This window comes from Ipomoea nil, unplaced genomic scaffold (assembly GCF_001879475.1).
Source record: "Ipomoea nil cultivar Tokyo-kokei standard unplaced genomic scaffold, Asagao_1.1 scaffold3030, whole genome shotgun sequence".
NCBI lineage: Eukaryota > Viridiplantae > Streptophyta > Magnoliopsida > Solanales > Convolvulaceae > Ipomoea > Ipomoea nil.
In genome coordinates, this window is record NW_017619458.1 from 2,294,187 (window position 1) to 2,308,772 (window position 14,586).

The 14,586-nt window shown below is 33.1% G+C and overlaps 2 protein-coding genes and 1 long non-coding RNA gene across 3 annotated transcripts; 2 read left to right on the top strand and 1 right to left on the bottom strand.

The window, feature by feature from the left end:
* The first annotated feature begins 5,453 nt into the window (after positions 1-5,453).
* On the top strand, positions 5,454-6,088 carry LOC109163525 (uncharacterized mitochondrial protein AtMg00810-like). The gene is made up of 2 exons (XM_019312275.1): positions 5,454-5,742; positions 5,838-6,088. Exons 1-2 carry the CDS (start codon positions 5,454-5,456, stop codon positions 6,086-6,088), a joined length of 540 nt encoding a protein of 179 aa, XP_019167820.1.
* Positions 6,089-8,975: 2,887 nt separating this feature from the next.
* On the top strand, positions 8,976-11,948 carry LOC109163526 (G-type lectin S-receptor-like serine/threonine-protein kinase SD2-5). Its single transcript, XM_019312276.1, has one exon. The coding sequence runs from the start codon at positions 8,976-8,978 to the stop codon at positions 11,946-11,948; it is 2,973 nt and encodes a 990-aa protein (XP_019167821.1).
* A 288-nt stretch (positions 11,949-12,236) lies between these two features.
* On the bottom strand, positions 12,237-13,320 carry LOC109163603. Its single transcript, XR_002051295.1, has 3 exons — positions 13,247-13,320; positions 12,896-12,946; positions 12,237-12,301 (listed from the first exon to the last, which is right to left on the bottom strand). It is a non-coding gene; the product is annotated as an uncharacterized LOC109163603 (long non-coding RNA).
* Positions 13,321-14,586: the final 1,266 nt, after the last annotated feature.

Consider the following 14,586-nt stretch of genomic DNA (forward strand, 5'->3'; position numbering starts at 1 on the left):
TTTTCCCTATCTGTCGAGTCTATCCCTGGTTTTAAAGCTAGAGTCTCCTAAGTTTATATCTTCCTGCTTCAAAATGGTTTTCATATAATATATATATATATATATATATATATATATATATATATATATATATATATATATATATATCTATATGTATTTCAAACGCGGTGGAGTGGGTTACCAGCATCATTCGCTGAACAGATATATTTGGCTTTCAGGCACAGATGAGTAGACCCCGGAGCGTAGATTAGTTAGTTTCCCTTTCGGCCTGCGTACCACGATTATGTATTGACATTGCTTTGAGGATATTTAGTTAGCCTGTGCATCTGAGTTCTCTATCTCAGATGTGGCCTAGCACCCCGCACTCTTGTGTTTAATTTTGGGATTTAATGAGAATTCCCCTTTATTATATAAGTTTTAAAAGATTCGAAATTTCGGGGTGTTACATAAGAGTTCTAATACATGTACTCCAAAATTCTACTCCCTAAGGTGGCAAATCAGGATTGGTTCTTTTCATCATGTGGGCCCACAGAAAAGTGTCTACATCAAGAACATGTGAGAGGGAGTACAAATTGGGAGTATAAAATGGGAGCACACCAAGTATTTCCCGTTACATAAACGGTCCATTCAGAGGAATAACAAATACGTCAGCCATTGGAAAGAAAACCCTAGCTTAGTTGATACCATATGAGAGCTAATAGAGTTGTGTATTGAATGGAATAATACAATGTACATATTATAGGTATATATATAAGAAGGAAGTCTCAGAGAGACTGGGATAGGGAATCATAATCAAACTCAAATACATAGAATCCTAATAGGATGGACAAAAAAAAAATTCAATCAAAAAGTTTTCTTTAAATTTGAGAAATATGGAATTTTCTTACCTTTGGTTTATGAAAAACTTTTTCAACACGAAAATATTTTCCTTAGTTTTGAGGAAAAAAATTTTCAATGGGAGAGGTGATATTTTGTTTTCCATGGAAGTTGGTAAGAAAGTGTCACATGATTAGACAATTTTGTCCTTGTTACTTTTATTATCATTATCATTGTGTAAGGGCACTTTAGTCTTTATAGTCATTATTCCTTACCATTCCAACCCAACCAAACAACAAAATCAATATTATCAGTAATTTCTTTTCCACCAACCAAAAAATGAAAATATAGAATCAATCTTCTTGATAATTTCTTTTACATTAAATTTCAATTCTATTTTCCCTCAAATATTTTCCGCGAACCAAACGAGGCCTTAAAATTAGCAAATGTGTGTAATAACTCATGCCACAATTAGCCATACTATCTATAAGTTATAGTTTTTATGGGGCCTAGACCAATTCGTCAAGGTATGACGACAATGGTCCACCTTGTAAAGTAGATCATTAATATAATGTTCTTTTTTAATACATTGAATGTTCATTTTTTGAAAATTCATGTTTAGTATACTACCTAAAAACTAAAAGTTTATTTCTAGGTATACTACCTAAAAATGAACCTTCAATATATTAAAAATGAACATTTATCAGTGGTTCGTAGTAGATTAGGAAGGAAAAGTAAGATTGGGCTTGGGTAGTAGGGAGTTTGGGACAAAAGTATAAAGAACCGAAAAGTTTGGGCTATATGTAAATGAGAAGACATAATTTTTGGTTGTCGTAGCTCTAGTACATGCTTTCACAATCATTATACCATTTACTAGGGTTCACAATGCACTATAGACCTGGTGCATGTGTATGTGTTCTATGTTGTATGTTTTTGTGTCTTGTGTTATGAAATTATGTACCTTAAGGGGTGTTTGATTCAAGTTATACAACATAACCAAGGAAATGTGACATTTCAAAGCTTACATTCCTATGTTTGGTTCATATTATCTTAGAGAATATAACATTTTCAAGGAATGGAACATACCCTCAACATAGGATTTTGAAGGGAATGTGATTCCCTTACCTTTCTTAGGTTATCTACGATTACCTTGGATATTTATAAAATGTTGTCATTTTAATTCTAATTATTAATATATATATATATATATATATATATATATATATATATATATATATATATATATATATATATAATTGTATTTGTAATTATTTATATTTTTTATTTTTATTACATCATGTTAGCTTATAAAATAATTTTGTTTCTCAAGTTTGACATTTTAGTTAGTATTTTAAAATCTTGTAATTATATATGATACCATTATCTTATTTATTTATTTTAATTTTAAAATTTATTAAAATATATGAAAATATGTTAAGGGTATTAAAGTGTGTGTGTGTGTCCTTAAACCAAACAGGATTATATTACATACCTCCGTTTTAACCAAACACAGAAATTTAGGGTCCGTTTACTAACAGAAAACTGTTCTCTGTTTTCGTTTTCTAATTTTTCAGTTTTCATTCTCTGTTTTCTGTTTAGAAAACTTGTTTACTAACATATAACTGTTCTATGTTTTCTGAATTCTAATATATGTGAGATTTCAATATCCGATATCTAGACCGAACTTGTATTATGATGTAACATAATTAAAAATATTCGAACTAATAATATATTGAGTTCAATCAAAATCTAAAACATTATATAGAGTTTAATTCATAATTTTGATAATGTAAATAATGTCTAACTTTAAAGTGTAAGCAAATAAATTATGTTTAAATAACTAAAGTAAGTAGAAAAGATATAAAATAGTGAAAAGTAAAATAAGATGATAATGAATGTAATCATAGTAATGTGGTTATAGTGACATATAACTAAATAGATGATAGATGATTTTGTTTTCTATTTTGAAAACAGTTTTTAAGTGTGTTTCAGTTTTTCAGAAATTTTCAGAAATTATTTTCAGTTTTGAAAATGAAAACAGTGTTAGTAAACATGTTTTCTGTTTTCTATTTTCCAGTTTCCGGAAATTCCCAGAAATTTCCAGTTAGTAAACGGCCCCTTAACATTCCCAGCAATCTAACATTCCCTAAAGTAATTTAACATTTCGTGAACCAAACGGCCCCTAAGAGTATGAATTTTATACTTGAAAAAAATTAGTAGTTGTATCTCATGTTATGAATTTTTATGTCTTGTGTTGTGAAATTATGTACTTATGAACACAAATTTTGTATCTAAATATATAACATATGTATGTGTCTTGTATTATAAAATAATGTAACTCGTCGTTTTGATCCATGGTCCACAATACTATGCACCTTGGTCGATGATATAAATTGTCGTGCTTTCACGGATATATTTCATTATGGTAATGACAACTTAGGCTATGCGATACATGACGCATTCCCCGTTTGGCACCCCGGATACAGGTGGTGGATTTTACATTTTTACCTTAGCTTCAGTTTCAGATTACTTTCCAAGACTCCTTCAACTCGATCGGTATGTAGAATGCAGGGTTGGTACTATTATTTTATAGGTTTGGGGTAAAATAAAAATAAGAGCCTTTAATTATAATATATATAAAGTTAAAAGATTGTATGAATTAATTGAGAATAATTAAATAATAATTTTGAACTTTTGTAAACATATAATTTTTTTTTTATTTAAAAACAAACCTTTTAAATTAATCTTGAAGTAGTGCCCATTTAAATTTTAGGCCCGTATATAAAATTTAATTATAAATTATTTAAAAACAAACCTTTTAGTCAAAAATGGCAGCCACTCCCTTATGAACCCTGAAGTTTTCTTTTAACTTGGCAAGCATGCCCCGTTTGGCACGCCGGTGGATTTGACCTTTGGTTTCAAATTACTTTTGGTCAATAGTATGTAGAAGCTGTAATCCACCATTTCTGGAGAAGTATCGAGTTCAATTGGCCATTTAGCCCTGTCTGTCTGTCTGTGTACGGTATGATGATTCTTGTTGCAGAATTGGGCTCAAGTAAATTAAACCAGCTCAGCTACAGTTAAATTATTTTGCAGCTTTTATTGAATGATGAGTTAATTACAATATTAAAATATTGGTTTAATATTACAGCTTTAAAATATTACAATATTAAAAACCGTGCATGTGTGTGGGTTTATATATATATATATATATATATATATATATATATATATATATATATATATATATATATATATATATACGTTTGAATGCTTTTTCTGGTTCAAAAATGTAGTTAACCATGATCAATGACTCTCTTTAAGGGGGTGTTTGGTTCCGGAAAATGTTTTCCTTAAAGTGAAGGAAAATGATGTTTTATGTTGTTTGGTTTGATGGAAAACATTTTCCATTGGAAAAAGTTTTCCTTGAGAATGAGGAAAACAAAATCCTAGCTCATCCTAGGTATTTTGTTTTCCATGGAAAACCTTTTCCATGGAAAATTAATATGACAATTTTACTCTCATCATTCTTTATTAATTACTCTTATTATTATATTATTATTGTTGTGTAGGGTTATATTTGTCATTATACTCATTATTCCTTACCATTCCAAACTCAACCAAACAATGAAATTCATATTCCCAGTAATTTCTTTTTCACCAACCAAACAATGGAATCTATTTTCTTGGAATTTATTTTCCATGGAATTTCAATTCCATTTCCCTTCAAATATTTTCCTGCGAACCAAACAAGCTGTAAAAGAAATTTTATACAAATGTGCACTTGAAAGCTCAAAACCATGCACTTGAAAGTACAAAAATTCTGCATTCAAATGCAAATAGATGTGCAATTGATACAATTTATGATACAAAAAATGGAAGCTATTCAACTTAAGTGCTATTAAAACAATTACCCGTACAAATCGTTTGTAAATCTCACAAATTTCAGTAGAAATTTAGTTATATATTATTGAAAAGAATGCAAAAGATATAATAAATACTAACCTAGAATTGTTGGTTAGTCCTCTTGAAAGAACCATGATTGGTTAAAATTTAATAGTTGAACAACCATGGATTATTAACTTGGACCACGAATGGTTAAATTTCAAAGTCGAAGGACAACAGATGGTCAATTTGAAAGTTTAAGATTAAACGTTGCAAAATCACTATATATATATATATATATATATATATATATATATATATATATATATATATATATATATATATATATATATATATATATATATATATATATATGCTAGTTACCACACGTGCATTGGGTGAATAGTCCAATGCCCATTATGTATTTTTAAATTAGTGTTTCAGAATTTATTAAAGTATTATTTGCTGTCATGGCATATATCAATGCCAGATTATCAAATTTCTCATGAAAGTAAATATTTCAAGAATGCATAATTATGACATGTGACAGAAATGTTGGATTAACGGGTGTAATAACAGTTTTAGAGGAAACCACACTAACTGGATAGTATCCTAAACATAGTTTTTGCAACACAAAACCTATTAATTTGCGTGATCCATGCTTTCTTTTGTTGCCACTTCTGTCATAAATGAATTCTTTATGTGATCTAGTCTCATAGTGTCCTTCACTGCAATTTTAGTGCCTTGGCACAATGCACTTTCAAAAACAGAAGATCAGGGACCTTGAAAAGCCTCGGTTCTTTCTTCATATTGGCTCGGATGTTGTTCTGTCTCAGCACCAGTATATGCTTGAGGTTTTGCGTAAGGCAGGCATGGAGTCCTATAAGCCGTTGGCCACGCCTATGTCTACTTCTGTGTCAGGTATTCCTGGTGATGTTTCCTTGCTTGATGATCCTACATCTTATAGGCAGTTGGTTGGCTCCTTAATGTATATGCTAATTACTCGGCCTGACCTTTCCTTCGCTGTGATCGGCTATGTCAGTTCATGCATAGTCCTACTCATCAGCATTTTTCCGCTTTGAAACGGGTTCTGCGTTATGTTAAAGGTACTCTAGATCTTGGTTTGCGTCTGACAGGCTCGTTGGCCACCACCGTCCATGCCTTTTCTAATTCTGAATGGGTTGGTTGTCAGATAGATAGGCGGTCTATTGTTGGTTTTGCTATTTTCCTTGGATCAAGCTTGATTTCTTGGATGTCTAGGAAGCATCGCACCATTGCTCGTTCCTCTACTAAAGCTGATTACAAGACTCTAGCTAACGTAGCTGCAGAGGTTGCTTGGGTTCAGTCTTTGCTTCGTGAACTTGGTTTATCTCTTAACTCTGTTTGAGTGCTTTGGTGTGATAATCTTGGTGCAACTTATTTGCGTGCTAATCCTGTTTTCATGCTCGGACGAAGCACGTAGAGATAGATTACCATTTTGTGCGTGAACATGTGACTGCTGGTGAACTAAAGGTGAATTTTCACTAAAGATCAGGTAGCCAATATCTTTAATAAACCTCTGTCCTCTGCCAGGGTCATGGTTTGTTGAGTTGTGTTTCAAGCTAAGCGTTGTTCCTTGTCCAGCATCTGCTTGAGGGAGTGAATTAGTATAGTATTTACTTCAGGACTCTACTTCGGTCTATTATGTTTGTAATAGGACTCTCCTTGTACATATTATCTTCCTTGTTGTAATCTTACGGTTGTTGTAATTATTATTGAATACACGCAGATACAATTCTTAAGACTCTCATCATTTGACCATCTATTTCAAAACTAATATATATGGTTTAGTTTTGGTCAAGCCTCGTTAGAGTCAATAGTTATGCTGTGCAACTGAATGCACCATGTGCATGGTGCATACGATGCAAAACGACGTCGTTTTGACTAAAAACGCGCGTTCCACTTAAAAAAAAAAATTAGGTTCGATTCTCGGCAATAAAATTATTGTGGATATATAGTTATGAATTTCTGGATATATAGTTAGGAATTTCTGGATATATATTTATAAATTTCTGGATATTTAGTTCATTCATTGTGGATATTTAGTTCATTCATTGTAGATATTTACTTCATTCATTCACTGTGGATATATAGTTATGAATTTATGGATATATTGTGAATTTTTACTTCATTCATTCACTGTTGATATATAGTTATGAATTTGTGGATATATAGTTCTGAATTTGTGAATATATAGTTATGAATTTATGGATATATAAAAATGCTATTGCCGGGAATCAAACTTGATTTCTTTTTTAAGTGGGACGCGCGTTTTTTAACCAAAACGACATTCGGTTGCACAGTATAATTTGCGCGTTAGAGTTGTTGTATACATGTAATTATATATATACTATATATGTATAGATTTGCATATATAATGTATAACTATAACTATTGGGTTAGGTTGGGTTTCAACCCGCGGTTTAATACTTTAAACCCACAAATGAGTTTTAGCCTATATCAATGGAATGAATATAAACAAAATGGATATGATAAGTTGATAACTTATAAAGCTTGATTGTGATTTCAGTGGAATCCATCTTACACTTTTATATACAATTCTTTACTGATTTGGTCGGGAGTGGGATTGAATCCAAGACCTCTTTTGCTTCACCTATAAGGTTATAATGAGAGAACGTGAGCACGCACACACATACACACACACATATATATAAGGAGAGATTAATGTCAGAACATAATTTCAGGTGAAAAGTATTAAGTAATATGATCTGATTTATTCATCGAGATAGATCAAAAGGTTGAGAATTATTACTAAAATATAAGGGAAAGAAAGATGAGGTTCATTTTATAAAATTACTTCTTTTTTTTTTTTATTAAAACTTTCAACTATTAATAAATCATAATAAGTGATTGTGATTAATCCTCACCTTTTATACAAAAATCATGTTGTATATATATACACACACAAAGCGTTACGACTTCAACAAACTTAAAATCAGAAAATAATTTATAGAACCCCATGAAATTAATTTTAAAATCTAATATTCCGTAACAAAAATCTATCTTTTATGAGGTTCAATATAATTGCAGTTTGAATGTAATTTGAAACAGACTACTAATTGTAGCTGAGCTGAAAAATATTGTAATTAACTCATTCAATACAAGCTGAACTGTACTGTAGTTGAGCTACTTTAACTCAGTCGTTATATCATGGACCATGGTCCAAAAATGGCGTCGTTTCTTTAAGTAAAGAAACAATTGCCGTTACATCTTAACGGAGTCTGTATGTTTGGTGTATTAATTACAAAATAAATCTACAGTGTATCTAAAATGAAATTGTCTCACATATTGTTTTTATATTATCAAATGAAACTGTAATTGAATTGAAATGAAACTATAGTTGTGTTGAAATGAAACTGCAGTGTATATAAAATGAAACTGAATAACAGTTTAACATATTTGAGTGTATATTGTCCAATGAAACTGTAGTTATATCGAAATGATACTGTAGTTGTGTTGTAATGAAACTATAGTGTATATAAAATGAAACTGAAAAACAGTTTCACATATTTGAGTGTATAATGTCGAATGAAACTATAGTTATATCGAAATGAGACTGTAGTTGTGTTGAAATGAAACTGCAGTGTATATAAAATGAAACTGAATATATTATACAAACAGAACTATTTTACGTAAAACGGCAAAAAGCGGGTGCCATTTCTTTTCATTAAAAGAAACGGCACCGTTTTGGACCATAGTCCACGGTATAATTTGCCACTCTAACTTGAGCCCAATGCTACAACAAGAATCATCATACCAGAGAGTAGTCCCGCCACGCCAAAAGTGGAGCCGGCTTTGAATTTTATGGCCGGAATTTTGATGGGCTTTTTAGCCCGTTCTACCAAAATGACGTGCTTTGGCGGGTCTTGCCCCACCAATCCGTTTCAACAACTCTATCCCACCAATCCGTTTCGACAACTCTAATAGAGATGGTTAATTGATCTCAACACTTCTCCAAGAATGGTGGATTACAGCTTCTATACACCAGAGTTGAAGAAAGCTTGGAAAGTAATCTGAAACCAAAGGTCAAATCCACCAGCTCTATCCAGCTTACCAAACGGGGCATGCATGGGAAATTAAAAGAAAATTTCAGTGTTCAAAAGGGAGTGGTCTTCCACTGTTCTTCTTTCTTCTATCTATCTTTAGCCTAAAGTTGCCATTGCCATAATGAAACATCCACGAAAGCACTAGAGCTACGACAACCAAAAATTATGATGGAGGAAGCAGCGCTACTGGCATGCTTCATTTTTATTGCAACAATGCATTCCTCTTGGGCTGATAATTCAGTTATTCTTGACTTGCATAACAATGCCCGTCGACAAGTTGGTGTCGGCCCTTTGGTATGGGACAGTTCTCTAGAGAAGTATGCAAAAAACTTACTACTTCACAGCAGAAATCAATGTTATCCAGACCCACAGAGCAATCGATACGGTCAGAACTTGGGCAGAGGCACAGGCAATGACAACACAGAGTACCGTATTCCTGCTGATATCTCAATTCTGATGTCCTGGATTGGCGAGGAGGATACGTATGACTTCAACTCCAATTCTTGTGTAGGTGGACGAGAGTGTAGGCACTATACTCAAATAGTTTGGCATAGCTCAGATCATGTAGGATGTGCTGCGGTTCCATGCAACTCTACTGAGACTGGAAAAAGTTCATCCCAAGTTACTCTGCTTTGTCTCTATGATCCGCCAGGCAACGCAGCAGGACAGTACCCTTATCTGTTTCAACGCCCTTTTGTATACAATTCCAATTCCTGGAAGAACAATCTGTCTATTGAGCAAAGGAGTTGGGTTTTCACTGATGGCACTACATACAGGCCAGTATTGCTAACAACAATTATTGACGACAATCCTCCTATTGGTTTTGGATTTTTCACTGATGGAAGTAAAGGCAATAGAAGCAACACCTTTTATCTTGGCATTTTTTCACTAAAAATAACACATACTGCTCTCAGTGCCAACAAAAATTTGTCCTCAATCAATCTACTTGCTCCACCGGTTATATTTTGGTCTGCAAATAGAGACAACCCAGTGAGAGAGAATGCCACACTTGAGTTCACATCAAAAGGGAACCTGCTTCTGAAAGATTCAGATGGAAGTCTTGTTTGGTCTACAAATACTTCGGGGCTTTTGGTCCAGAAGATGAGTTTAACAACACAAGGAAATTTGGTACTGGAGAATAGCACTGGTCACACCGTGTGGCAGTCCTTTGATCATCCAACTGATACATTGCTTCCTAATCAGGTCCTTTCAGTAGGCAAAAAACTGGTGGCTCGCAATTCCTCATCCAGTTTGGCATCAGGTCAGTTTTTTCTAACTGCAACTCCGGAAGGGATTGATGCATTTATCGGTGTCAGTTCACCCCAACGGTACAGAACATATCAACTTTCTAAGTTTTTAAAGTTGCAGCATCTATCTAAGGATATTGCCTTCATTGAGAAACTCCCAAATGGGTTGCAATTCAATGTCTATGCTGACATACAACTTGGATTGCCCTATGTAGTTCTTGAACCGAATGGACATCTAACCATGTATCAACCCTCTCTTTCTCATAAGTTCAACATTAGTTTTGAGATACAAGGTGATTTTCTAGAAGATCGTAGATTGGGCGAGTGCTCATATCCGACATCATGCGGTGATCTTGGGATTTGCTCAAATGGGCAATGCAGTTGTCCAGGTGGAAAGGCAGGCTACTTTGTGCACTCAAATGATTCGCTGCCCACAAAGGGATGCAAACAAGTAAAACCTTTGTCATGTGAGGATGTACAACAACATACTTTCTTGGAGCTCACAAATGTTACATACTTCAATTTTGTGCCACAGCGATATAATGTCAACAAAGAAAGCTGCAAAGAGGCATGTTTGAGCTCTTGTTCATGTAAGGCTGCCATATTTCACTATTGGAATAACATGTCACTTGGCAATTGCTCTTTGGAATCTCAAATATATTCATTTAGAACATTAGGAAACGAAAGCAGTGGTAGTTCTTATGCATTCATCAGGGTTCAGAGAGTTGAGGATGTGAAGAAATCATCTTTTGTCCGCATTTTAGTGATTGTGCTTTCCCTATCCTTTTTAGTAGTTATTATTTTTTCGGGAGCATGTTATCGCTACAAGCTGCACAAGAAGTCAAATAAGGAAGCAGATGATCAAGTAAATGAAGAGGAGGAGATAGACAACCAAGTTATTGGAGCATTTAGGAGGTTCAGGCTTTCAGAATTGAAATCTGCAACACGTGATTTTCAAACAAGGCTTGGCCGAGGAGGGTTTGGATCTGTCTTTAAGGGGGTTCTTGAAAATGGAACAAAAATAGCAGTGAAAAGGTTAGATTCAAAGAGCCAAGGTCTAAAAGAATTTTTGGCTGAGGTCAATACAATAGGTAAGATCCATCATTTTAATTTGGTCAAGTTGATAGGGTACTGTAGGGAAAAATCAAAGAGGTTACTGGTATATGAGCACATGTGCAATGGTTCGCTAGACAAGTGGATTTTTTCTCAGGAACAGAAAACAACAAACAGTTTAACATGGGAAATGAGGAAGAAAATCATTGTTGGTTTAGCTAAAGGGCTTGAATATCTTCATGAACATTGCAATCCAAAAATCATTCACTTTGATATAAAGCCCCAAAACATTCTCTTGGATGAGAATTTCAATGCCAAAATTGCTGATTTTGGATTGGCTAAATTGATGACTAGGGATCAAAGCCAAGTGTTAACTGTTCTTAAGGGAACTCCAGGATATTTAGCTCCTGAATTGTTCAAGGGGACCAATATCTCTGAAAAAATTGATGTTTACAGCTTTGGAATTGTGATGATAGAAACTATAAGCAGGAGGAGAAATTGTGATCACCGTCAATCCCAACCGCTAATTGATATAGTGAAAGAAAGGGCTGAACAAGATCGGCTATTTGATTTCATTGACCAACACTTTGAAGATGAGCATAGCTACAAAGAGGATGCAGAAAAGATGATGAAGATTGCACTTTGTTGTTTACAGGCTCACAACAGGAGACCTCCTATGTCTGTAATTGTCAAGGTACTAGAAGGAGGGCCGGGGCTAGAGTTTATCACTACCTATGGATTGTTAAATATAACAGAACTTGAAGCCCCACTCACAGTAAGCTCAAGAGCAGTAATCAACTCATATACCCCAACAGCATCAGTTCTATCAGGACCAAGATAAGTTTCTTTTCCCTTTCCAAGTCCTCAACTTCCAACACTACTCTAAATGTTTGACTTCTAATATACTTCAATAGATTTTTTTGTTCTTTTCTTGTATGCATTTGGGTGTTTGTTCATTAACCAACTTTGATTGCATACTATCTCCTACAGATTTATATTCATTGTCTTTTAAATAGTTTCTTGCACATGCTTTCTTTCTGTAATATTATCTTCACTGGTTTCTTGCATCTTGCTTGTTTATGCAAAAAAAATGAAAACGAGATGAAAGAATTTAAAAGAAAGGAAAAACCTGGCTGCTCAAGCTCAAGAAGTAGCGTGACGGAAATGACTGAAAAATAAGCCATTGTCTCATCTCTGCACAAAAAAAAATAAATAAATAAATTCTCTGAAATGTAAGATGTAGAAACACAGCTTTATGTAAAGTAAAAGAGCAATCCACCTGTATTCAACATGATTTGTTCTTTTCTTGTATACATTTTGATGTTTGTTCATACACCATCTTTGATAGCCAATTATCTCCTATAGATTTGTATTATTGTCTTCCAACTAATTTCTTGTCCATGCGTTGTTTCTGTAATTCTATATTTTGGATGGGTGGAAATGGAAAGAGAAAGAAAAGAAAATAACCCCCAACCCCAAAAATTATATTCCCCAACCAATCCATACCATACATTGTTTCCTTTCCCCTCATTTTCTTCTCATAGCTGTTTCCTTTCCCCTCATTTTCTACCAATCCATACCATACATTGCAAAAATGATGGCTTGAGATACACTATGGAAAAAAGGAAAACAAAATGTAAGAATTAAAAGGGAAGGGAAAACCTGGCTGCTCAAGCTCACAAGTAGCCTTGATGGAAATTAAAGGTCTGAAATATAAGCCATTGCCAAACAGTCCTAGCTCAAATTCAAGGGAGGTAAAGTAATAGAGAAATCCAAAAGCAAAAGTACCTTTGTAGCACTTTGGCACTCAGAATATATGGATTTCCCCAGCTCCAAGTACTACGACAATCAAAACACACAGAATTTCTTTCAGGCATTCCATCAAACATCTATAAGTTTTGTTATTTTTGTTTTTGGTGTAATCAATTTTGACGCTCTTACTCCGTTAAGTATCTCCACTTAAACAATATTTTTGGGATATTCAATATTTTCAAAAACTTTGAAAGATTAGTGGGATTTATATTTTAAATTGTTGTTGTGATATTCAATCATATCATACCATAGACAGAGAGGGCTAATTGATCTCAACAATTGTCCTGAAATGGTGGATTACAGCTTCATTCTAGTGATTCTACATACCTGATCGAGTTGAAGGAATACTGGAAAGTAATCTGAAACCCAAGCTAAGGTAAAATCCATCAGCTCTATCCGGCATTCCAGCGTGCCAACCGAGGCATGGGTCATGCATCGCATAGCCTAAAGTTGCCATTGCCATAATGAAATATATATCCGTGAAAGCAAGACAATTTATATCATGTAGCAAGGTCACGTAGTATTGTGAATACCAAAACAATAAAAGTACAGAATTTATATTTAGTAAGGTACATAATTTCATAATATAAGATACAAAAAATCACAATACAAAACATATACTCATGTTATATAATTAGTTAATTATTAATTTTTTAAATCTAATTTAAATACAAAATTTGTGTTTATAAGTATATAATTTTACAATAGAATTCAGGGACGGAGCCAGAAATTCGGTTGAGGGACGAAAAAGTATGAACGGATAAAATAAAACATAACGGAAGGAGTAAAAAAAAACTGTAAAACTATGTCCATGCCAAAGATTTGAACCCTTAACCTTTATTATTACCAAAAATATGTGTTCTACCAACTAATCTAACTCATTTCTTATTGACTTTAATAGTTTTTTTTTATACTAATACTAAATCATGTACTATATATACATATATACATATAAAGATTATATATGGGGTGGGGGTGGTGTGAGGGGGGAACTGCCCCCCCCCCCCCCCCTGGCTCCATCCTTGCACAAATTCATAATATAAGACACAATTGTTAATTTTTTCAACTACAAATTCATACTTTTAAGATGCAGAATTTTATAACACAAAACACAAAAACTCAAAATATAAAACACATAACACATACACTAAGATCAGGGGCGGATCCAATGTGGGGGTGGGGCCAGGCCCGGTCCTATAATTTTATAGGCTCGGGGCGTAGCAACAAAAATGGGCCCTATATTAAATTAATAGATATTTTTATGACTAAAATTTGAATTAAATAATAAAAAAAATACTAATTTCAAATAATTTGAAATAAAATCCACAAGATTTTAACATTTATATATACACATGAAAATAAGTCTAGATACATTTCTAAATTTAAAATAATCAATAATCGCATCAGTGCTTTCATAAATAAATTATAGTTTATAAAAATGAATAAATAATTTAAAACCAATAAGCTTATAGAAAATGACATTATTATTTTAATAAATAATAAAGTAATTTTTAACAATTTATAAAATAAAACTTACAAATAAGAGCATAGCATAAAATCTTAATTATTGGAAGTAATAAATCAAAACACTCTAAACGTGATTAAAGATATTCATAATAAAATATGAAACATAATTAATTGGATAAAAGATTAATTTGATCGAATAC

What these genes read in the sequence shown, in the direction of transcription:
- LOC109163525 (XM_019312275.1), top strand. Translation starts at nt 5,454, where the DNA reads ATGCACTTTCAAAAACAGAAGATCAGGGACCTTGAAAAGCCTCGGTTC. An exon ending in CGCTGTGATCGGCTATGTCA is followed by an intron (nt 5,743 to 5,837) that starts GTTCATGCATAG and finishes TGCGTCTGACAG; the next exon opens with GCTCGTTGGCCACCACCGTC.
- LOC109163526 (XM_019312276.1), top strand. Translation starts at nt 8,976, where the DNA reads ATGGAGGAAGCAGCGCTACTGGCATGCTTCATTTTTATTGCAACAATG.